General features: G+C 47.0%; 1 protein-coding gene across 3 annotated transcripts in view; it reads left to right on the forward strand.

Annotated features, from left to right (window-relative positions):
* LOC134927841 (uncharacterized) overlaps positions 1–25943 on the forward strand; it is a 552652-nt gene that overhangs the window by 42295 nt on the left and 484414 nt on the right. For all 3 annotated transcript variants that reach the window (XM_063922898.1, XM_063922897.1, XM_063922896.1), the window contains exon 2: positions 15331–15384. In XM_063922898.1, the coding sequence (XP_063778968.1) occupies positions 15346–15384 (39 nt within the window). In that variant the 5' untranslated portion in view covers positions 15331–15345. The remainder of the gene's footprint in view (positions 1–15330; positions 15385–25943) is intronic.

Here is a 25943-nt window from a genome sequence, read left to right on the forward strand (position 1 = left end):
CACCGTGGGGAAAGGCCACAGGTGGACAGGAGGGCGTCCCGCCTCAACAAAAAGCTACAAAGATATTGCGCCAGGTCAAGGGACCCTCAGGCGATAGCTGTGGACGCTCTGGTAACACCGTGGGTGTACCAGTCGGTGTATGTGTTCCCTTCTCTGCCTCTCATACCCAGGGTAATGAGAATAATAAGAAGGAGAGGAACAAGAATTATACTCATTGTTCCGGGGGACCAAGAAGAGCTTGGTACCCAGAACTCCAAGAAATGATCTCAGAGGACCCATGGCCTCTGCAGCTCAGACAGGACCTGCTGAAGCAGGGGTCCTGTCTGTTCCAAGACTTACCGCAGGCTGCATTTGACGGCATGGCGGTTGAACGCCGGATCCTGAAGGAAAAGGCATTCCGGAGGAAGTTATCCCTACGCTATTTAAAGCTGGGACAGAAGTGAACGCAAACCATTATCACTGCATATGGCGAAAATATGTTGCGTGCTGTGAGGCCAGTACGGCCCCAAAAGGAGGAATTTCAGCTAGGTCAATTTCTGCACTTCCTACAAGTCAGAGGTGACTATGGGCCTAAAATTGGGTTCCATTAAGGTCCTGATTTCGGCTCTATCAATTTTCTTCCAAAATAGAACTGGCTTCACTGCCTGAAGTTCAGATTTTTGTTAAGGGAGTGCTGCATAGTCAGCCCCCGTGTGTGCCTCCAGTGGCACCGTGGGATCTCAACGTAGTGTTGGATTTCCTGAAGTCGCATTGAGTTGAGCCACTTAAATCCGTGGAGCTATAATACCTCACGTGGAAAGTGTTCATGCTGTGAGCCTTGGCGTCGGCCAGGCGTGTATCAGAATTGGCGGCTTTGTCAAAAGCTCTTATCTGTATTTTATATGGATAGGCGGAATTGAGGACTCGTTCCCAATTCCTTCCTAAGGTGGTAGCAGTTTTCATGTGAACCACCCTATTGTGGTACCTGCGGCTACTAGGGACTTGGAGGACTCCAAGTTGCTGGACGTAGTCAGGGCCCTGAAAATATATGTTCCAGGACGGCTGGAGTCAGAAAATCTGACTCGCTGTTTATCATGTATGCACCAAACAAGCTGGGTGCTCCTGCTTTTAAGCAGACTATTGCTCGTTGGATTTGTAGTACAATTCAGCTTGCACATTCTGTGGCAGGCCTGCCACAACCAAAATCTGTAAAAGCCCATTCCACAAGGAAGGTGGGCTCATCTTGGGCGGCTACCCGAGGGGTCTCGGCTTTACAACTTTGCCGAGCAGCTACTTGGTCAGGGGCAAACACGTTTGCTAAATTCTACAAATTTAATACCCTGGCTGAGGAGGACCTGGAGTTCTCTCATTCGGTGCTGCAGAGTCATCCGCACTCTCCCGCCCGTTTTGGGAGCTTTGGTATAATCCCCATGGTCCTTACGGAGTTCCCAGCATCCACTAGGACGTCAGAGAAAATAAGAATTTACTTACCGATAATTCTATTTCTCGTAGTACGTAGTGGATGCTGGGCGCCCATCCCAAGTGCGGATTGTCTGCAATACTTGTACATAGTTATTGTTACAAAAATCGGGTTATTGTTGTTGTGAGCCATCTTTTCAGAGGCTCCTCTGTTATCATGCTGTTAACTGGGTTCAGATCACAAGTTATACGGTGTGATTGGTGTGGCTGGTATGAGTCTTACCCGGGATTCAAAATCCTTCCTTATTGTGTACGCTCGTCCGGGCACAGTATCCTAACTGAGGCTTGGAGGAGGGTCATGGGGGGAGGAGCCAGTGCACACCAGATAGTCCTAAAGCTTTCTTTAGATGTGCCCAGTCTCCTGCGGAGCCGCTTATCCCCCATGGTCCTTACGGAGTTCCCAGCATCCACTACGGACTACGAGAAATAGAATTATCGGTAAGTAAATTCTTATTTTCTTCTAGCCTTAGCTTCGGCAAGGCGTGTTTCACATTTGGGTGCCTTGCCATGCAAGCCACCGTATTTGGTGTTTCATGATGACAGAGAGGAACTTCGGACGAAACCCGATTTTTTTTTTTTTTTTTTTTTTTACCAAAGCTAGTGTCATTCGTTTTCACATCAATCAACCAATAGTAGTTCCTGTGTTGACAGCACATTCTGGAACTCTGAAAGTGGTACGTGCATTACGCGTTTGTGTCCCGAACGTTTACAGTTCGTAATACGGATACGTTGTTTGTTCTCTATGAGGCTGCTAAGTGGGGTTGGCCAGCTTCTCGGCAGACCTTATCCAGATGGATAAAACTGACTATACGTCAGGCTTACCTTAAGGCTAGCTTACAGTCGCCTACATCAGTAATAGCTCATGCCACAGGTTCTGTGGGAACGTCATGGGCAGCTGGTCGTGGAGCTTCTACGACGCAGCTTGACCGTGCGGCTACATGGTCTTCAGTGCACATGTTTGTGCGCTTTTACAAGTTTGATACGTTTGCGGCATCAGCATCTAGCTTTGGCCGCCTAGTGTTACAGGTGTCAAACAGCTCTCCCGCCCACAGGGGAAGCTTTGGTACGTCCCAAGAGTACTCCAGTGACCCCTAGTGGATGAAAAAGAAAATAGGATTTTGGTACTTACCAGGTAAATCCTTTTCTTTGAATCCATAGGGGGCACTGGACGCCCACCCAGAGCAGTTTTACCTGGGTTGTATTAAGCTCAGGGGATCTTATGGTAACACATTTTCACCGATTGGTTCAAATTATAAGGTTCTATCGGTTATGGTGTCAACTGTTTAGTTGTCAGTAACGTTATGTGTCAACTTTGTTGTTGTCCGTTATAGGAATTCTCCATTGTCAACCTCTCTATAGTTCCTGTTCGGCTCAGTAAAAAACACTGAGGTAGTACACTGAGGTACTCTGAGATATGGAGGGGTGGAGAGTTCTAAATTTAAATATTCAGTGCCCTGTTTGAAGCCGTCCATATCCCAAGAGTACTCCAGTGCCCCCTATGGATTCAAAGAAAAGGATTTACCTGGTAAGTACCAAAATCCTATTTTCACACATGTCGACACACATACATACTTACCTATGTTGACCCGCCGACTGGCACGTCTCGTCTCCGACCATCCGGGGTACCTGTGAAAAAAATTAGACTCACCTGATCCAGGGTCCAGAGTATAATCCACGTACTTGGCAAAAAAAGAAAACGACCAACCCGTGCCAGCGGACTGCTGTCACTGAAAGGTCTCTTAAGGCAATCAGCGAGCACAACGTCCTTGCACTCTGCTGATTGGCTGCGCTTCTGAGCTGTCAGACAGCGCATCGCAAAGCCTCTCCATTATATTCAATGGTGGGAACTTTGCGGTTAGTGGTGGGGTCACCCTCGGTCAGCGGCTGACCGCGGGTAACCCCACCGCTGACGGCAAAGTTCCCACCATTGAAAGTAATGGAGGGAGCTGTGCGATGCGCTGTCTGACCTCAGACGCGCACAGCCAATCAGGTGAGTGCCACGAAGTAGCGCTTCCTGATTGGCTGAAGGGACCTCAGTGACAGGAGTCACGTGGGGTCCCGGCACATTCGTGGAAAGGGGTCCCATGTGTCAACATGGGACCCGTTTCAGTCCGCTGGCACGGGTTTTTCTTTTTTTGCCAAGTACGTGGATTATCTCCCGAACCCTGGATCAGGTGAGTCTAATTTTTTTCACAGGTACCCCGGATCGTCGGAGACTAGATGTGCAGGTCGGCGGGTCAACATAGGTAAGTATGTATGTGTGTCGACATGTGTGAAATAAAGTTTTACTGTCACGGTGTATCTCTCCTGTTTTTATTTGGATTTTTTTTTCCAGTAGAACTACAGGTACCAGCGGGCCCATTTTTCTCCCGCATGCTGGTACTTGTGGTTCTCCAAGTACCAGCTTGCGGGGGAGGCTTGCTGGGACTTGTAGTACTACTGGAAAAAACAATATTCTTTCACATTTCTCAAGGCTATCAGCCTCCCATCCGCAGCACTTGGATGGGGGGGGACAGCCTCGGACTTCACCCTGGCCCTTGGGTGGCTGGGGGGGACACCCCTTGATTGAAGGGGTCCCCACTCCCCCAGGGTACCCCGGCCAGGGGTGACTAGTTAGACATTTAATGCCACGGCCGCAGGGCACTGTATAAAAGTGTCCCCCGGCTGTGGCATTATCTGTCCAGCTAGTGGAGCCCGATGCTGGTGTATAAAATACGGGGGACCCCTACTCTTTTTGTCCCCCGTATTTTTTGCACCAGGCGCAGAGCCCGGTGCTGGTTTTAAAAATACGGGGGATCCCCTGTCAATTTCCCCCCCAGATTTTTAGAACCAGGACCAGCTCGAAGAGCCCGAGGCTGGTTATGCTTTGGAGGGGGGACCCCACATCATTTTTTTTCCGGTTTTTCACGTTTTTAAAAAACCGGATCAAAATCCGTCAAATCGGACGTTTTTCGGCCGCGGGACTGTCGAATCCGTTTTTGATTGAATATGGTCAATTTCGGCACCCACTTGCCGAAATTGGACGGTCGAATTGTGTCGAATTAAACGGACGATAATTTGCCGCGATTCGCCGCTATTTGCATATACCCCTAAGTCTTCTTAGCCCACAGGTGAAACTGGTATATTGCAGTACAATGTTGGGATTCTTTGTGGACCAGTAGGGGGAGAAACTGAATATTTTGATCTAAAATCTCTGGGAACATGATCATTGTTGTTAGATCTGCGTGACCTAAGAGAGTGAGTGTAAGGCATTGGCAACTCTTGAGTTCTTCAAGTCATTGCATTAAGATATGTTTCACATTATGGCCATACAGATCATACATATCGCTACATTCAGTAAATCGCCATATATTTACTGTATTGTTTAGTGCAGGCCCAAAAGGTGGTTGTAAAGATGCAAACAAAGAACAATCAATTTATCAGTGACATTTTAAACCCAAAAATCATCTGAAAACATTCAGGGATATATTCAATTGAAGTCTAAAGCAGCCATCTGTCGAAAAGACAGCAGTTTTTAACTTTTTTTTTTAGGCCGGAAGGGGTTCCGACCTATTCAATATAACCCCCCAAAAAGTCGTAGTGAGATGGGGAGGGCAGCTTCGGGGATGGGACGAGCCGAGCCGAGGCGTGGACTGGGTGAGCAGCGCTGGAGGATGTCACAGCCGCTGCTCACAGGAGCGTCCACCTGGCTCCAGCAAGCGAGACTTCGCTTGCTGGAGCCGGGTGGACGCTGCTGTGAGTGGCGGCTGTGATGCGGGGACTGAGAGAGGAGGGACGGGGAGAGGCAGAGAGACTGGGGGGGGGGGGGGGGGGGCGGAGCCGCGGACAGACGGGGGAGAGCAGCGCTACAGCCGCTGCAGTAGCGCTGCTCTCCCCCGTCTGCCTGCGGCTCTCCCCCCGTCTCCCCTCCCGCATCTCAATTCAACTTTTTAAAAAGTCGAATTGAGATGTCATTGAACAGCCCAGGTCAGATCCATTCCAACAAATTAATATCTGAATGGATCCGACTTCAATTGAATATACCCCTCAGTCTTGTCAATGATAAGTTTAATACCATCCACATGAGCTCACCTAGCCCGGTGGCAGACGGGAGGGTTTATTTTGGATTTAACAGTCATAATGTTGTACAATTCTAATAAGAGTTTAGCTCAAGATTAAACAGTATTGGTATAATTGTCATCCTTGACATGTGCTAGTGACCATTAGCAGTGGATCACATTTCAAATCATTGATAAATAATGAGATTGATTGGGCATGATATACGCTCAGAATAATTTTTTTTGTATGGGATTCGATTGTTCGTACTCCCATCTAATGAGTGAGAGCTATTGATGTGTTTTGAGTGACTCCACCAGGCTGCACTTATTGCAGATTTTTGCTCACACTCTTCTGAGATACAAGCAGAAATCACAAGTGCCAGGCTTGCCCTGCATTTAACACAGGTAATCCCGTGCATTAGGGCACAAAAAAGGGGCTATCGCCACCAATGCAGTTTGTGCAAACATTGAATAGCTCCCATGCAGTCTAGATGGGAACTGGGGCAGCTATAAAGAATTTAAACACTATCTTTACAAAGTTTTTGAAAATTTTGGTTTTAAAATGAACTAAAATACCAGTAGATCATTAAGTACAGGTTGAGTATCCCATATCCAAATGTTCCGAAATATGGAATTATATGAGTGAGATAGTGAAACCTTTGTTTTCTGATGGCTCAATGTACACAAACTTTATTTAATACACAAAGTTATTAAAATATTGTATTATAAGACCTTCAGTCTGTGTGTAAGGTGTATATGAAACCTAAATGAATTGTGTGAATGTACACACACTTTGTTTAATGCAAAAAGTGATCAAAAATATTGGCTAAAATGACCTTCAGGCTTTTTGTATACAGTGTATATGAAACATTAATCCATTCTGTGCTTAGATTTGGGTCCTATCGCCATGATCTCATTATGATATGCAGTTATTCCAAAATACGGAAAAATACGATATTTCAAAATACCTCTTGTCCCAAGCATTTTGGATAAGGGATACTCAACCTGTATAAGCAGAATTCATGGTACCCACATTTCTCTGACGTCCTAGTGGATGCTGGGACTCCGTCAGGACCATGGGGAATAGCGGCTCCGCAGGAGACAGGGCACAAAATTTAAAAGTTTGACCACTAGGTGGTGTGTACTGGCTCCTCCCCCTATGACCCTCCTCCAAGCCTCAGTTAGGTTTTTGTGCCCGTCCGAGCAGGGTGCAATCTAGGTGGCTCTCCTAAAGAGCTGCTTAGAAAAAGTTTGTTAGGTTTTTTATTTTCAGTGAGTCCTGCTGGCAACAGGCTCACTGCAACGAGGGACTTAGGGGAGAAGAAGTGAACTCACCTGCGTGCAGGATGGATTTGCTTCTTAGGTTACTGGACACTAGCTCCAGAGGGACGATCACAGGTACAGCCTGGATGGGTCACCGGAGCCGCGCCGCCGACCCCCTTGCAGATGCCGAATAGAGAAGAGGTCCAGAAACCGGCGGCAGAAGACGTCTCAGTCTTCATGAGGTAACGCACAGCACTGCAGCTGTGCGCCATTGCTCTCCGCACACTTCACACCAGCGGTCACTGAGGGTGCAGGGCGCTGGGGGGGGCGCCCTGGGCAGCAATGTAATATACCTATTCTGGCTAAAATATATCACATATAGCCCCTGGGGCTATATGGATGTATTTAACCCCTGCCAGGTTCCAAAAAAAACGGGAGAAGAAGCCCGCCGAAAAGGGGGCGGGGCCTATTCTCCTCAGCACACAGCGCCATTTTCCTGCCCAGCTCCGCTGCGAGGAAGGCTCCCAGGACTCTCCCCTGCACTGCACTACAGAAACAGGGTAAAAACAGAGAGGGGGGGCACTTATTGGCGATATTTATAATATTTGAGCTGCTATAAAGGGAACACACTTATTAAGGTTGTCCCTATATATATTTATAGCGCTTGGGTGTGTGCTGGCAAACTCTCCCTCTGTCTCCCCAAAGGGCTAGTGGGGTCCTGTCTTCTATCAGAGCATTCCCTGTGTGTCTGCTGTGTGTCGGTACGTGTGTGTCGACATGTATGAGGACGATGTTGGCGTGGAGGCGGAGCAATTGCCTGTAATGGTGATGTCACCCCCTAGGGAGTCGACACCAGAATGGATGGCTTTGTTTATGGAATTACGGGATAGTGTCAGCACGCTACAAAAGTCGGTTGACGACATGAGACAGCCGGCAAACCAGTTAGTACCTGTCCAGGCGTCTCAGACACCGTCAGGGGCTGTAAAACGCCCTTTACCTCAGTCGGTCGACACAGACCCAGACACTGACACTGAATCCAGTGTCGACGGTGAAGAAACAAACGTATTTTCCAGTAGGGCCACACGTTATATGATCACGGCAATGAAGGAGGCTTTGCATATCTCTGATACTGCAAGTACCACAAAAAGGGGTATTATGTGAGGTGTGAAAAAACTACCGATAGTTTTTCCTGAATCAGAGGAACTGAATGAAGTGTGTGATGAAGCGTGGGTTACCCCAGATAGAAAACTGCTAATTTCAAAGAAGTTATTGGCATTATACCCTTTCCCGCCAGAGGTTAGGGCGCGCTGGGAAACACCTCCTAGGGTGGATAAGGCGCTCACACGCTTATCAAAGCAAGTGGCGTTACCGTGGCGTGGCTTGGTCGGAGTCACTGTCTGAAAATATTGATACCCTGGATAGGGACAGTATTTTACTGACTATAGAGCAGTTAAAGGATGCATTTCTTTATATGCGAGATGCACAGAGAGATATTTGCACTCTGGCATCAAGAGTAAGTGCGATGTCCATATCTGCCAGAAGAAGTTTATGGACGCGCCAGTGGTCAGGTGATGCGGATTCCAAACGACATATGGAAGTATTGCCGTATAAGGGGGAGGAATTATTTGGGGTCGGTCTATCGGATCTGGTGGCCACGGCAACGGCCGGAAAATCCACCTTTTTACCCCAGGTCACCTCCCAGCAGAAAAAGCCGCAGGCTTTTCAGCCGCAGTCCTTTCGTTCCTATAAGAACAAACGAGCAAAAGGACATTCCTATTTGCCCCGAGGCAAAGGAAAGGGTAAGAGACTGCAACAAGCAGCTCCTTCCCAGGAGCAGAAGCCCTCCCCGGCTTCTACAAAGGCGTCAGAATGACGCTGGGACCTTACAAGCAGACTCAGGGGCGGTGGGGGGTCGCCTCAAACATTTCAGCGCACAGTGGGCTCACTCGCAGGTGGACCCCTGGATCCTGCAGGTAGTATCTCAGGGTTACAGGTTGGAATTCGAGAAGTCCCCTCCTCGCCGTTTCCTAAAGTCTGCTTTGCCAACGTCTCCCTCCGACAGGGCGACGGTATTGGAGGCCATTCACAAGCTGTATTCTCAGCAGGTGATAGTCAAGGTACCCCTCCTACACCAAGGGTACCTCAGGTTAGTGGTCCAAAACTGTCATTATCAGTTTCAGACGCTGCCGTTTGGATTGTCCACGGCACCCCGGGTCTTTACCAAGGTAATGGCCGAAATGATGATCCTTCTTCGAAGAGAAGGCGTCTTAATTATCCCTTACTTGGACGATCTCCTGATAAGGGCAAGATCCAGAGAACAGCTGGAGGTCGGAGTAGCACTAACCCAAGTAGTGCTCCAACAACACGGGTGGATTCTGAATTTTCCAAAATCCCAACTGATCCCGACGACACGTCTGTTGTTCCTAGGGATGATTCTGGACACTGTTCAGAAAAAGGTATTTCTTCCGGAGGAGAAAGCCAGGGAGTTATCCGATCTAGTCAGGAACCTCCTAAAACCAGGAAAAGTATCTGTGCATCAATGCACAAGAGTCCTGGGAAAAATGGTAGCTTCTTACGAAGCGATTCCATTCGGCAGATTCCATGCACGAACTTTTCAGTGGGATCTGCTGGACAAGTGGTCCGGATCGCATCTGCAGATGCATCAGCGGATAAAATTGTCCACAAGGACAAGAGTGTCTCTGCTATGGTGGTTGCAGAGTGCTCATCTGTTAGAGGGCCGCAGATTCGGCATACAGAACTGGGTCCTAGTGGCCACGGATGCCAGCCTGAGAGGCTGGGGAGCGGTCACACAGGGAAGAAACTTCCAGGGCGTGTGGTCAAGCCTGGAGACGTCTCTTCACATAAATATACTGGAGCTAAGAGCAATCTACAATGCTCTAAGCCTGGCAAAACCTCTGCTTCAGGGTCAGCCGGTGTTGATTCAGTCGGACAACATCACGGCAGTCGCCCACGTAAACAGACAGGGCGGCACAAGAAGCAGGAGGGCAATGGCAGAAGCTGCAAGGATTCTCCGCTGGGCAGAAAATCATGTGTTAGCACTGTCAGCTGTGTTCATCCCGGGAGTGGACAACTGGGAAGCAGACTTCCTCAGCAGACACGATCTGCACCCGGGAGAGTGGGGACTTCATCCAGAAGTCTTCCACATGATTGTGGTCCATTGGGAAAGACCAATGGTGGACATGATGGTGTCCCGCCTCAACAAAAAACTGGACAGGTATTGCGCCAGGTCAAGAGACCCTCAGGCAATAGCTGTAGACGCTCTGGTAACACCATGGGTGTACCAGTCAGTGTATGTGTTTCCTCCTCTGCCTCTCATACCAAAAGTACTGAGAATTATACGGCAAAGGGAAGTAAGAACGATACTCGTGGCTCCGGATTGGCCAAGAAGAACTTGGTACCCGGAACTTCAGGAGATGCTCACGGAAGATCCGTGGCCTCTACCTCTAAGACGGGACCTGCTTCAGCAGGGACCGTGTCTATTCCAAGACTTACCGCGGCTGCGTTTGACGGCATGGCGGTTGAACGCCGAATCCTAAGGGAAAAAGGCATTCCGGAAGAGGTCATCCCTACCCTGGTAAAAGCCAGGAAGGAGGTGACTGCACAACATTATCACCGCATTTGGAGAAAATATGTTGCGTGGTGTGAGGCCAGGAAGGCCCCGACGGAGGAATTTCAACTGGGTCGATTCCTACATTTCATGCAAACAGGATTGTCTATGGGCCTCAAATTAGGGTCCATTAAGGTTCAAATTTCGGCCCTGTCTATTTTCTTCCAGAAAGAATTGGCTTCAGTTCCTGAAGTCCAGACTTTTGTAAAAGGAGTACTACATATACAGCCCCCGGTTGTGCCCCCAGTGGCACCGTGGGATCTTAATGTAGTTTTGGATTTTCTCAAATCCCATTGGTTTGAGCCACTCAAATCGGTGGATTTGAAATATCTTACATGGAAAGTAACCATGCTACTGGCCCTGGCTTCAGCCAGGAGAGTGTCAGAATTGGCGGCTTTATCGTATAAAAGCCCATATCTGATTTTCCATTCGGACAGGGCAGAACTGCGGACGCGTCCTCACTTTCTGCCTAAGGTGGTTTCAGCGTTTCACCTGAACCAGCCTATTGTGGTGCCTGCGGCTACTAGCGATTTGGAGGATTCCAAGTTGCTGGACGTTGTCAGAGCATTGAAAATATATATTTCAAGGACGGCTGGAGTCAGAAAATCTGACTCGCTGTTTATACTGTATGCACCCAACAAGCTGGGTGCTCCTGCTTCTAAGCAGACGATTGCTCGTTGGATTTGTAGCACAATTCAACTGGCACATTCTGTGGCAGGCCTGCCACAGCCTAAATCTGTCAAGGCCCATTCCACAAGGAAGGTGGGCTCATCTTGGGCGGCTGCCCGAGGGGTCTCGGCATTACAACTCTGCCGAGCAGCTACGTGGTCAGGGGAGAACACGTTTGTAAAATTCTACAAATTTGATACTCTGGCTAAGGAGGACCTGGAGTTCTCTCATTCGGTGCTGCAGAGTCATCCGCACTCTCCCGCCCGTTTGGGAGCTTTGGTATAATCCCCATGGTCCTGACGGAGTCCCAGCATCCACTAGGACGTCAGAGAAAATAAGATTTTACTTACCGATAAATCTATTTCTCGTCGTCCGTAGTGGATGCTGGGCGCCCATCCCAAGTGCGGATTGTCTGCAATACTTGTACATAGTTATTGTTACAAAAAAATCGGGTTGTTATTGTTGTGAGCCGTCTGTTCAGAGGCTCCTACGTTTGTCATACTGTTAACTGGGTTCAGATCACAAGTTGTACGGTGTGATTGGTGTGGCTGGTATGAGTCTTACCCGGGATTCAAAATCCTTCCTTATTGTGTACGCTCGTCCGGGCACAGTATCCTAACTGAGGCTTGGAGGAGGGTCATAGGGGGAGGAGCCAGTACACACCACCTAGTGGTCAAACTTTTAAATTTTGTGCCCTGTCTCCTGCGGAGCCGCTATTCCCCATGGTCCTGACGGAGTCCCAGCATCCACTACGGACTACGAGAAATAGATTTATCGGTAAGTAAAATCTTATTATCATGCAATAGGTTTGGAAAGTTTGGGGATACCAGCATAAAGGAGAAGAATTTAGCCAGGAGGAGAAATGGTCAAAAAGCCAAGGACTCAAATACTATTCTTGAATATTTTTATGGTACTTAGGGAGTTGGAAATATGTTTTTCCAGAGCTCACCTTTAACCACTTGCCTGGCATGGTCGCATCAGATGCAACCATACCAGCAAGTGCTTTATCTGACCTGGTTGCATAGCATGCGACCAGTCAGATAAACATTATTAGCAGCTGTAGGGAAGGGAAACTTCCCTCTGCTGCTGCTCTCAGAGGGACCAGAAGGCCCCTCTGCCTCCCTTCACCCTCCCCTCAGTGTTGCCACGCAGGGAATATGCAGCCGCTGGGAAAGTATAAAACAACCACCTCCCCGTGTACCTGGCATCTGTCTCGTGTGTAAAAAGTAATTTTGCGATGGTCACAATGTTTCCGATGTTACCAATCTTCCTGACCGATGTTCCGGTGTTTGAGGAAATTTTTATTTTTTATTTTTTTTAAAGAAAAATTCTAAATAACGTATATTTTTTTCTTTCTTTTAACTAAAATCATTTTGGATAAGGTTCTTCACCTAATTGGCTCATAAAGCCCCCCTGACAATTTCTGAGCCTTTTTTGGGGGAAAAAATTGTCAGTTATGTGGTTAATCTAGTCACCACATAAGTCTGACAACTGAATTTCTGTTTACTGGCAATATGCAGCCTGGTTTTAGTGCAGATAATTATGTTAGATTTTTTTCAGGAATCTAGTGGGTTCTGGATCTTCTAAAGTAGTCTGCGGTATCCAATTAGCATGCTAATTTACTGCGGCTAATTGGTTGAATTGCTATTCTATTAGCCCCCATTACCAGCACTTATCGGATGTTTTGTTCTACCTGATTCAGGAAGGTTAAGCCAGATACCTGATGACCGTTCTTTAAAGCCGCTATCACTGCCGCAGAAACGCCTAGGTCCTGCAAAAAGCTACAGACCTCTGTGTTTCCATGCTGTATAGGGTAATACCTCTTTTACACTGCATAGTGCGGGTTGCACCCGGGAGCCTGACACAGAGCCTGAGATCACATGATCTCCAAGTGCTGCCTGTACATTCACTGTGAACGGAAAGCCACCCGTTTATACAGCACAGTTTGCCTGGTTGAACCAGAGTTCAACCCTGCAACCTACCTTAGTTGGAATACCGGGTTACTAGACCCGGATTATTCCAACTCGACCCTTTTACACCGCGCATCAACACAGGTTATGCACGTTCATGTGCAATAACCCGTGTTATAAGATGAAGGTGTAAAAGGGGTATAATTTGCTACATGGTAAAAACGGGCTTTAATTGGATAACCTGATAATGACCATTGGACAAAAATAATGTAAAAGGCTGTTTTTGACGTGCAGTAAGTTACCATGTGTGTAATATGTGGGTAAGCTCTCCCCTTTAGCTGATTGCGAACTGTTGTGAAGTCTAATTAACTTACAGGAATAAAGCAATACTTTAAAATACACCGATGTTCAGGTTGCTGTGACCGTTAAGCGTGTGTGTATAACCCCTATCAAATGTGTACACGTTGGGAGCGCACGCCGTCACGCTGTTAGCTCAGAGTAGCTACACGTGCGGCGGAATGCACTCTATAACCCCTAACGGGAAAAAGGAATGCAACACCAATTGTATTTAAAATGTTGGGATCCAACCCACCAACAATTATTTACTAAAAAGGGGGTTACAACAATAATACAATCACATAAGAGAAGAGGCTACAATCAATGGATACATACGTTTGTTCGCCTGCGCCACCCGGTTCCGGTGCTCAGTCAGTCTGGATAGATGACCTTCAGAGAATGTGTATGACCGGCCAGGAGGCATGGCTTTTATACATTGGTCCAAATCATGAAACAATGGGAACTGTAATCTCTTCACCTATAGGTCAAAGGGCTGGTCATTTACAGAACAGGAGGGGTCACAGGTCGGTTTGAATAGGTGGGCGATGCCTGGGCCAGGTGCACTTGCAGTTGTTCTCCTCTGGGTTCCCGCCGAATATCAAGAGTACAGTAAATACAGTTAATATTAATATTCTGTTGGAGCGTGCTATCTTCTGCAAACTGCTACCGGAATATTGCTCTTAAAATACTGTACAGCTGGATAACAAACACCACCTCCTAACCTAATTCTGTCCCCTCATATCCTGTAAAGTCGAATCCTTCCGTTGTTATACCTTTAAAGCAAATGTAACTTGCTGGTGTGGTGCATGTGGGATATGTGTAAATTATGCACTATGTGGATTAAATATGAGATATGTCTTTGTGGCGTGGTATACCTCATAGACAGTTAAAAGATAGAAAGTCATTAGTTAGACGCTATATGGTCGACAGTCAAAAGTCAGACAGGGTCATAAGTCAGACACAAATAAAAAGAAAAAATCTTTTTGTGTGGTTTTTTTTTTTTTAAACAACCTTTTTTTAACCCAAATTTGGTGAAATTCGTCCGCTCTTTGGGCTCGGTGTCTCGCTCCGCTTGTCTCACAGCTTTACTAAAGGTAATAGTTTGTGACATGGCTAGTAAATGGGGCAAAAGTTGTAACAAAACACAGAAAAAAAACTTACATTTTTTGGTCTGCCTTAGGACCCCTGTCTGCGCCCTATGACCGTCAACTATATAGTGTCTAGCTCAGGCCTGTCCAGCCTGTGGCTCTCCAGCTGTTGTAAAACTACAAGTCCCATCGTGCTTTGCCACAGTTTTGCTATTAGGGAATTCTAAAACTGTGGCAAGGCATGCTGGGATGTGTAGTTTCACAACATATGGAGAGCCACAGGTTGGCCAGGCCTGGTCTAGCTAATGACTGTCTATCTTTTAACTGTCTATCTATAGACAGGAACCCCTCTAGGGAAGGGTGTATATACCGTTTAGACTGCACTTCCACTCTTGAAATATAAACCTTCCAAATGGAATTTTATACAAAGTTTTTGAATGCAACTTATATTTAGAAACTTATCTACTGTCAATGTTAAATATACCAGCCTTAAGCTAAAAGTGTAATTTTGGTATGTAAAGAGTTTAATTATTCAAGTTTTCCAACAAAATGACTCTTGGTGTATTTGGATGTGAGCTCTAGGTGTAGAGACTGTTGTTTGCTAACATTTCATTTAAGGGCAATTTTTTTTAAAGCATAACGGCTACAATGCTTTTCAGCCCCCCTCATTTATTAACAGATAGGCAGAATGTGTCTTATGACACGGGGGGCTTATGCGTGGTGGCTCCCCTGGTAATATCAGCTGGTTTCAGTAAACTTGCCACCTAATAATTGGATAGGACTCCTGTCAAGGGGAACATCTACCTGTCTGGCCTAGGCCACCATGATCAAGCCACCTCGGTACACATGGAAAAGACGTCCTATTTCTGGTTTGGAATCTGTTGCATGTGACAGTACACATTTTGTTTGCTTGATGATTTCTTTGTGCCTCTTGTTTACAGGACAACATCTTGAAAATGAACCACACAGGAAATCATTCTGGTCCTAAAAATAAGGTATCTTATATCTTTAATTACCATATCTAAACCCATTTTTACCCCATCTTAAGTGTTGTTCACACTGGCATTTGAATGTAAATTTCATGATGAACAAATCTTAAATATGGATCCTTTTTGAACTTATTATTATTTTTTTGTTCAGCATTCCCAACTTGAGTCTACCATGTGGATTAGCTGTCAGACCATTAAAATAGTCACTATAGTAGAAGAATGTGTTTTGCAGGATAGATACATTTTGTTTCTTAGTCTGATTTATTGGGAACATGTTTTATGGGTACATTTACGAATCGGCTTTCCGCTTTAAAAATAAAATCTGCACTTATAAGGGCAAACACTCGTGTATTTTGCACCTAATGTTCGTGCCACTGAGAAGCAGCATCTTGCAAAAAACGCACATCTGTCCATTAGAGTGGAATATATAGCTTCCCTTAATAGCATAGGGTAGTGATATTCGGCAGCTATCACTGATGCAGGAAGATTGTGTTGTCAAATATGCAGGACAGACATCCATCTTGTTTTGTTACCAACTAATGCTTTCAACCTGTGAGTGCGTCTTATTTTAAAGAATGGTCAAACAGCTTTAATCATATAGTTAATATATAAATTAATAACACATGTTGGGTGGTATCCTGTTAGCCCCAATGCTGCTTCAGGTGATCAAAACGGTCGGATATTGCGATGTATGACTGATGGCAGTTATCACTGTATCCAATTAGAGGTCGTTTTGATCATCCAAACTTGGACCCACGATTACGCGAAAACGCATGGAATCAGGGATAAGTCCTTGATCCCATGTTTTATTGCGGATTGTGCTTCAGATGCCTGAGGCACCCGAAGCCTAATACCTGATAAATGTCGGGGATTATGTGCGGTAAAGTACCTCTGCTAATGGGATACCGCCCAATGTGTTTAAGAAACTGGAGTGGACTATTATTAGGTTTTATATGACTCACACATTTACACAGCGCTGTACATTGAGGAGCTTGTGATACAGATAAATGAAACCTAATCTAAAGATGGCCTAGTCCAGTGGAGCCTTTGGCACTCCAGCTGTTGAACTACACATCCCAGCATGCCCTGCTACGGTTTTGCTGTTTTGCTATTTGGCCATGCTAAAACTATAGCAGGGCATGCTGGGATGTGTAGTTCAACAACAGCTGGTAGTCCAACTGAGCATACAGTCTAAGAATTATTTCTGCTGTGGGGTACACTGGGCTCCACAAGGATTAACATAAGGGTGTAGAGTAGGATCTTGATCCGAGGCACCAACAGGCTCAAAGCTTTGACCTTCTTCCTAAGATGCATAGCGCCGCCTCCTATATCACCCCACCTCCGTGCACAGGAGCACAGTTTGTAATTTGGTGCCATGCAGTATGCAGGCACTTTACAGGAGGTTGCCTTAAGCAGCCTTTTCAGAGCTTCATTTTACAAAGACTGACAGAAGAATCTGTAAGAAGACCACAAGGGCTGCTGCAGGCAAAGCCTCAGAGACTTTCCTGCGTGCAGCTGCATGACCCCCAGCGGCGCTGTATACTCCCGCACCGGGGGTTGCCGTGTCACTGCAGCAGAGGCGCCGGCTTCTTCCTAAAGTGAGTCACACACACGGCGCCGTCTCCCGGATCAAGGGGCCGCAGACAAGGGGGAGGTAAGGTGCTCCTGTGCTGCACTTTACCGTGATCCAGCGCGGCCGTGGACACGGAGTACTGGGCAGCTGCTCCACTAGCCACCAGGGTCATATTTTGGGCACAGGTCGGGGGGATTTTGTACCAAGTTCCCCAGTTTTGTTTTCTGCCCGCACACCCGGTGGGGATGACAGCAGGGGGAGCAGGCTGGACCTGAGGTCCCTCCGCCCCAGCCCCAGGATGCCATTTCTACAATGTTCCCTCCCTGGAGCTGCTTCCTTCTCCCTCACTCCCGGTCAGCAGCCATTACAGATAGAACCTTGCAGTTCCTGGAATTGCTGGATCAAATCCTCTGTGGAACAGCCTGACTGCCATTGCTGTGCTTCCTACAGGACATTTGAGTATTCTACCTGTCACTGGGACTGTGTTAGTTAAGTAAGAGTGCATACATTCAGGGTTGTGTTATCACATATAGCCATACTGAGTATTACTTTGTATTGCTAGTCCAGTGCAGTTTATGGTACATAATTTCTACATGGTACACTTGTTACAATATGTGTGTGTGCATATAGCTGCTACGTGGTTGCCTTATTGCAGGGTATTTCACTTAGCGTGCTACTCCTATATTGCTATACCTGAGTGGGCCAAGTGTTTCAGGTTTTTCCATAATTAATATAGGATAGTATCACAAGATATACTGACAGAGTATTTTTACTTGTGAGTTATAGTCACCATATATTCTATATCTATTGACCTCCTGGCCTGTGCCATCTTAGGCTTCTTTTCTGAGAGTTCTTGCTAGGTATAGTGCTGCTACACCTTGTACCGGGTTGCCCATTATTGTGCACATAGTTATGTCTACTACACGTGGCAACGACGTTGGGGCCTCTCCGGCACTGCGTGGTAGTGAGGCTACAGACGTAATGAAGGTTAATTTAGCAGCTGAGAGTTCAGGTCCCTTACCCCCCAGTGGGTCGGTAGCGCCTGGGGCATCACAAGATCCACCTTGGGCTACATTCTCCATATGGTTAAACACGCTTGTGACTAAATTGACGCCCCCTGTGGGACCACCTGTGCCGCTATCACAGATTATGGTCCCCGCTGTGAACCCGCCATGGGCGGGTCAACTTTCCACTCCGTTACAGCATTTGAACCGATCCATGTCTAAATCTAAGGGTCACTCTCGCCCGCATAAGACTAAGTTGTCTTCTAAACGGGCCATTGCCTCCTCCCAATCCACTGCTATTACAGATACGTCCCCTGAGGAGGACGGTGCATATACTGACCCCACAGACACTGACGCTGAAGTTTCAAGTGGGGAGGGGAAGTCATTGGTGGATGTCTTGGATTTGATTGAGGCGATACGGCTCATTCTTCAGGTGTTTGATGATTCTGAGCCTGAAACTGTCTCCAAGAAACCGGATAGGTTTAAACGTAAGAAGGTGGTTAAACAAATTTTACCCTATTTTTAAACACCTGGTTGACATACGTCAGGAATCCTGGGAAAATCCGGGGACAAAATTTACACCGAATAAAAGACTGTTGGCTCGCTATCCTCTCTCTGCGGAGGTATGTAAAAATTGGGAAACCCCTCCGCCTGTAGATTCTCATGTGGCGCGTATGGTTGGTTGTTCTGCTCTGCCAGTTTCTACCGTCACCTCTCTGAAGGAACGGACAGATCGGCGTGTGGATGGCTGTTTAAAAGCGATTTATACCCTTACGAGGGCTGTGCAAAGGCTAACTATTGCAGCGTCTTGGGCTGTTGAAACGTGGGCTCAGGAACTTTAGGCGGAACTACCTTCCAATGCAACTGAGCATGCTCGACCATGTCTCTTGTATATTGCCAGGGCTTCTCTACCTTACGGAGGCGGCCTCGGATGCCGGGGTGCTCGTGGCCAAGGCTGCTACTGCGTCCGTCTTGGCCAGACGTATCCTTTGGTTGAGATCCTGGTCGGTGGATTTGGATGCCAAGAAAACCCTGGAGGTTCTTCCTTTCAAGGAAGACATTCTCTTTTGAGAAGACCTCTGTAAGATTGTGGCTGATCTGGCTACTGCTATAACAGCTTGCCTACCTAGTACGGCTCCTTCTGCACAGAAGGCTTAAAAGTACTTTCCCTCGACCCTTTCGTCCTCCAGGTAAAGCAAAAGGTCAGGCGTACCCAAAGCAAGCTCGTGCTTCCAGAGCTGCCAAGCCCAGACCGAAGCATGCCTGGGCAGCCTGTCAGCCAGCTTCCAAAACCGACAAGCCTGACGCATGGTGGGACGGGCCTCTCTCTGGGGGATCCCAAAGTGGGGGGCCGACTTCTAGGTTTTGTCCAGGAATGGTTGAAGACCACTTCAGATGCCTGGGCGAGGGAAGTCGTCGCTCGACGTTACGCCATATCCTTCAAGAATTGTCCCCCACAGCGGTTTTGCCTGACAGATGTGCCTCTGGATCCGGCAAAAGCGAACTGGCTTAGAGAGGCAAGTAGTACTATTCACCGCTGTTTCTAGTCCCGAAACCGAACGGGTCCTTGTGGCCCATTCTCAATCTGAAGTCCTTGAACAAGCATGTGCGGGTCTCCAAGTTTCGTATGGAAACTCTGCGCTCTATTGTTCTGTCCATGGAGCCTGGGGACTATATGGTCTCCCTGGACATGCAGGATGCCTACCTGCATATTCCTATTGCGGTATCTCATCAACCGTACCTGCGGTTTGCGGTGGGCAACCTTCATTGACAATTTCGGGGGTTACCCTTTAATTTGACAACGGCTCCCCGAGTTTTCACTAAAGTAATGGCGGTCATGACGGCTACACTCCGCCGTCAAGGGGTCAGGATCCTACCGTACTTGGACGATTGGTTGATCCTAGCAAATTCCCCAGAACTTCTCCTGTGTCATCTCGATCTTACGGTCCAGTGCATGAAAGCCCACGGATAATTGATCAACTGGAAGAAATCCTCCCTGGTTCCTGCTCGGAGCCTGTTACACCTGGGAGCGTTACTGGACACTCTCCTGAGACGGGGACAACCGTTGGTTGTGAAAGTCCTGAAGCTTCAGGACAGGATTCAATGCTTCCTATCTTGTCCGCAAGTGTCGATACATTCGGCAATGCAAGTGCTGGGTCTCATGGTGTCGGCTTTCGACATGGTGGAGAATGCTCAGTTCCACACTCGCCCTCTGCAGAAGTTAATTCTGTCCAAGTGGGACAGCCTGCTTACCGGATCAGATCTCACATGATCTCATTGTCTCCAGAGCTGGTGGCTGCAGGACCAACAATTGAGCAGGTGCCATCCCTTCTGGATATCCAACTGGGTCCTTCTGATGACTGACGCCAGTCTGAGTGGTTGGGGCTCGGTGTTGGAGTAACACTGCCTCCAGGGTCAGTGGACCAAGGAGGAGTCTCTGTTCCCAATCAATATTCTGGAACTGCGGGCAGTGTTGAACGAGTGGCAAATGGCCCAGCATCTCATACAGAACAGACCTGTTCAAGTACAGTTGGACAACGCCACCACGGTGGCGTACACAAATCATCAACGTGGCACTCGAAGCCGCGTGGCGTTGAGGGACATATCACGGATTGTTCAGTGGTCAGAACGCCATCTGCCTGCCATATCAGCAGTGTTCATTCCGGGCGTCCTGAACTGGGAAGCGGAATATTTCAGACATACACGCAGGAGAGTGGAGCCTCCATCTGGAGGCGTTTCAACTTCTCGTGGACACGTGGGGCCTTCCAGATGTGGTTCTGATGGCGTCTCGACACAATCACAAGGTTTCGGTCTTCGGAGCAAGGACAAGGGATCCTCAAGCTGCGTTCGTGGACGCTCTGGCAAATCCATGGAATTTTCAGCTACCGTATGTGTTCTCTTCTCTTCTGTGTCACTCCTGCCCAGAGCAATACGGAAGTTCAAGCAAGAAGGAGGAAACCTGCTTCTGGTCGCTCTGGCGTGGACCAGACTGCACTGGTTCTCCGACCTACTGTCTCTCTCGTGGGATCGTCCCCTTCTACTTCCTTAACGACTAGACCTCCTAGTTCAGGGCCCTTGTGTTTACCAGGATTTGGCCCGTCTGGCTTTGACGGCATGGCTCTTGAAGCTTCCATCCTGAGGGCCAAGGGTTTCTCTGAGGCAGTCGTTCAAACTATGTTGAAGGCTCGCAAGCCGGCTTCTGCCCGGATTTACAATAGGGTCTGGAATGCTTACTTTACTTGGTGTGCGTCTCACAATCATGACGTTTTCAAGTTTAGTATGGCCAAACTGTTGGCCTTTCTACAACAGGGCCTGCGTCTGGCCTCCCTCAAGGTTCACATCACTGCCTTGTCGGTTTGGTTTCAGAGGAAGATTGCCACCCTACCTGATGTCCATACATTGTCAGGGTGTGTTGCGGATTCAGCCTCCTTATGTGCCACCTGTGGCCCCTTGGGACTTGTCGGTGGTTTTGAGGGCCTTACAAGAGTCTGTTTGAGCCTCTTGCCTCTGCTGACCTTAAGTGGCTTTCCCTTAAGGCCCTATTCTTGCTGGCTATTGCTTCAGCTAGAAGGGTCTCGGACTTGGATGCCTTATTCTGCAAGTCTCCCTATTTGATTTTTTGCCGTGACCGGGCGGTTCTTAGAACGCGCCCAGGTTATTTACCTAAGGTGGTTTCTTCTTTTCACCTTAACCAGGAGATTGTGGTTCCAGCCTTTTAATACTCCTGAGTTGTCACCCAAAGAACGGTCTTTGGATGTGGTACGGGCTCTCCGTATCTATGTGAAGAGAACTTCCTCCGTTAGGCTATCTGATTCTCTTTTTGTATTGTTTGGCTTTTACAAACCTGGCAGACTCTGGCCAGATGGATTATAATGGTGATTGCACATGCTTTATGTACAGGCTGGTCGTCTGGTTCCTGCTACCATTAAAGCCCATTCTACTCGGTCGGTTGGACCTTCTTGGGCGGCCTACCGTGGTGCGACCCTTGAACAATTGTGCAAGACGGCTACGTGGTCCTCGGGGAACACGTTTATAAGGTTCTATGCCTTCGATACCGCCGCTTCCCAGGATGCTTCCTTTGGACGCCGGGTTCTTGTGCCCGCTACAGTGCGTCCCCTCCCATAAGAAACTGCTTTAGGACATCCCCGATGTTAATAATTGTGGAGCCCAGTGTACCCTGCAGCAGAAAACGAGATTTATGGTAAGAACTTACCGTTGTTAAATCTTTCTGCGAGGTACACTGGGCTCCACAAGGCGCCCACCTTGACGCACTTTGCTTCTTTGGGTTGGTTTTGGCATAGCCGCTGACACCCTCTCCTGTGGTGAGTGTGTGGTGTATTTAGCTACGAGCGATTGTCGTCTCTGGTACCTGCTACTGCATTGGGCTGGTTAACGAAACTGAGCTCCTGTGCATGGAGGCGGGGTGATATAGGAGGCGGCGCTATGCATCTTGGGAAGAAGGTCAAAGCTTTGAGCCTGTTGGTGCCTTCGGATCAAGATCCTACTCTACACCCTTATGTTAATCCTTGTGGAGCCCACTGTACCTCGCAGAAAGAGATTTAACAACTGTAAGTTCTTACCATAAATCTCGTTTTATGTTCTAATTGTGGTAATAGTGATGTAATAGAACTAATTTATTGCGGATACGTTTACTTTTGTAGTTATGCTCATTCTAGGTCAGTCTACTCAATTTTTTCATGGTACCATCTCCCTATTGTCACTGTCTTTTTATATGCGGATGAGTGGTAGAAAACAACAAATTTCCCTATCGAGTAACCAGTTGCAAATCGATCATTACATATCCGTTCAACCAGGCGTGTCCACCACCCATCTCGGCTTTTTCTGAATTTTTTTTAGTTGAGAGGATGTAAAAAAAAATATTTCTGCCAAATATCTCAACTGTGTGACAATTTATTAAAAATTGATTTTTCAATTCATAAAATTATTTCCTAATCGCGGCATCTTTGTCCAGTTTATTTGAAGTATGATTGGTGTTTATTAAGGGATTACCACAAAATGTGCACCCCTAAGGTAACTCTTCCTCCAGAATCCAAACCTAATTACTTTATCTGCCTTATGTTTCGAGTTCGGCAAAAATGCACATTTTTCGAAAATACTTTTGGGTATATGCAATTGCGGTTGAATTCATGAAAATGTCGAAAAACGGGGCATTTTCGACAAAACATGGAATTGGATTAGTCAATGCAATACAGTACTTTTCGTCAAAATACCTGCTGTTTCAGATTTGACTTTTTGCAAATTGCCTTTTTCAAAATTCGACATGTCTGCAATGGTCAAAATGCGGCTTTTCGACAAAAGTATATTCAATTGAAGAATGTCGATTCGACAACAGTGCTTTTCGACAGCAATTTCGTCAATTTTATTCCACCTCACTTTGCTGGCGGGATCTAATAATTTTTTTTTTTTTAAATGTCTTTTTTTTTTTTTGCTTTTTGGATTGCTAATAGCATATCTATTTATATTTGAAGGGATTATCTACTTGGTTTGTCTTTTTTTGACTCACAAGTATTATTTAATTGATTTTTTTAAAGAATATTTTTTTCTTCAATCTGCTGAGGGAAATGTACCCATGATGTCACAGTTTTACCCAGGATACACTTCTGCAAAGCCACTCCAGTATTGGACCAGTTTACCCCACTCCACCATGGACGTCCTACTTGTGATGTGGACCTGAACCACCGCCATGTTAGTCACTCTTTCAGGTGAGATTTATTGGCCAAAAATCCATCTTGTCTGAGTAACCTGTGTATATGCGCAGTGTTTCTGGGACCATTTGTTCTTTCCCAGGGTGGAGGAAACGCTCTCAAATTAGCTCCTCATTCTCTTCCACAGGTCTTGCGGAGTATCCTTCCCAAGGTCTAGGAACCAGCGTGGATGAAGTGACAGGACAGTTCCCCTGCTGTACCTTGTGTTTGGATGACACAAATACCTGGAACCTCATACTATTCTCTTCCACAGGTCTTGCGGAGTATCCATCCCAAGTTGCGTGGATGTGAAGGGACACGACTGTTCCCCTGATGTACCATGGCATGGGCGACCTACTTGTGATGTGGACCTGGACCTCCGCCATGTAGCAGACAACCCCCCTCAGGTGAGATGTATTGCCCAAAACCCCCTCCTGTCCAAGTCACCCCGGCGTGTCCCAAGTGCGGCCCTCCGGCATTTGCAAAACTGCACATCCAGTCATGCCCTGACAGCAGTGCTTACGTTGTGTCAGGTCATGCTTGGATGTGTAGTTTCTCAAGTGCCGGAGGGTTACATTTGGGGCTGCTGTAACCTGCTTGTGTCAAAGTGTTGCTTGTACCTTGTCTTTTCCATAGAAGGGTGACCCTATTACCAATACCTGGAACCTCATACTATTCTCTTCCACAGGTCTTGCGGAGTATCCTTCCCAAGTTGCGTGGATGTGAAGGGACACAACTGTTCCCCTGATGTACCATGGGCGACCTAACACAATACCACTGAATCTCTTATATTACATTTTATTTACTAATAATTTAAAGAAAAACACAAAACTTCTCATTTTAAAAATTTATTGAAGAAATATAAATTGTATTTTATTTTGGAATAAAAAATAAAATGTAATAAAATAAAAAAAGTAGTGTTTGTTTTTCTTTACATTCTTTTTTGTGTGTAGATATCTGTGGAAAAAAAAAACATATTAAGTGAAGACACTAATGATGTCATGTTCATTTCTTTCCAAAGAACAGTTGTGGAACCACACAGCCCAGCATGACCCATTGCTGGGCTGTGTGGTTCCACAAGGACAGGCGGTCCAAAGAGGAATAGTGGTGTCCGTGGTCAGCACTTTGATACGCCTGCACTTGTGGAACCACACAGCCCAGCATGACCCATTGCTGGGCTGTGTGGTTCTACAAGGGCAGGCGGTCCAAAGTGGAATAGTGGTGTCAGTGGTCAGCACTTTGACACGCCTGCACTTGTGGAACCACACAGCCCAGCATGACCAATTGCTGGGCTGTGTGGTTCCACAAGGGCAGGCGGTCCAGTTTCTTGAATGTATACATTGAAACATAGCTTTACTCACCTTGGTGCGCACAACACGAACTACGCCGTCCACTTCAATTTTCTACCAAATCCTATGAATAAGCCAAAAATAAACACTAGTGAATAGTAAATTCACACAACAGTGAAAGCCTATTGTACACCAATACAAAAAGGAGTAAAAAAAAAAAAAAAAAGTGGTATCAGAATAGCTCTTTGGCCCATCATACATGTAGCCACAAGGAGCTTTCATCCGTTACCACACGCGCCCACATACATGCCCGCGCATGTATGCCTAGACATAAAGCTCCTTGGTAGTACCCGGTCACAGGTGGGGGAGCCCAACACAAATATAAAACAATAGTAAGAAGAAAAAAAAAACTAATGGGAGGGGGAGAAAGGTATAGATGAAAAACACAAGAGTAAATAAAACAATACGACCGGGCTTATGGTGGTTGTCCGTTCGGATCCTCCTCTTCCTCCTGATGGGGCGTCGATGCCCTGGGCGGCTGGGGGGGGGTGTTGACTTGGCCTCCGTGGTCGTGCGGGTGTAGATGTTGCGGCCGGTGTTGGTGGTGGAGGCATCTGGTGGGTGGGGTACATCCCTGTATATAAGGAATATATATAAGGTTACTGTGTTATTCCTGGGTTAATAGCGCTTTGGTGTGTGCTGGCATACTCTCTCTGTCTCTCCAAAGGGCCTTATGGGGGAATTGTCTTCAGATGAGCATTCCCTGAGTGTGTGGTGTGTCGGTACGCGTGTGTCGACATGTCTGAGGTAAAAGGCTCCCCTAAGGAGGAGATGGAGCAAATGTGTGTGAGGGTGTCTCCGTCGACAACGCCGACACCTGTTTGGATATGTGTAATTAAGTGCTAAGGTGAATTTTTTGCACAAAAGATTAGACAGGGAATCTACCCATGTCTGTCCCTATGTCGTAGAGATCTTCAGAGTCTCTCAATGATCA

The sequence above is a fragment of the Pseudophryne corroboree genome, chromosome 5 (genome assembly GCF_028390025.1).
Source record: "Pseudophryne corroboree isolate aPseCor3 chromosome 5, aPseCor3.hap2, whole genome shotgun sequence".
NCBI lineage: Eukaryota > Metazoa > Chordata > Amphibia > Anura > Myobatrachidae > Pseudophryne > Pseudophryne corroboree.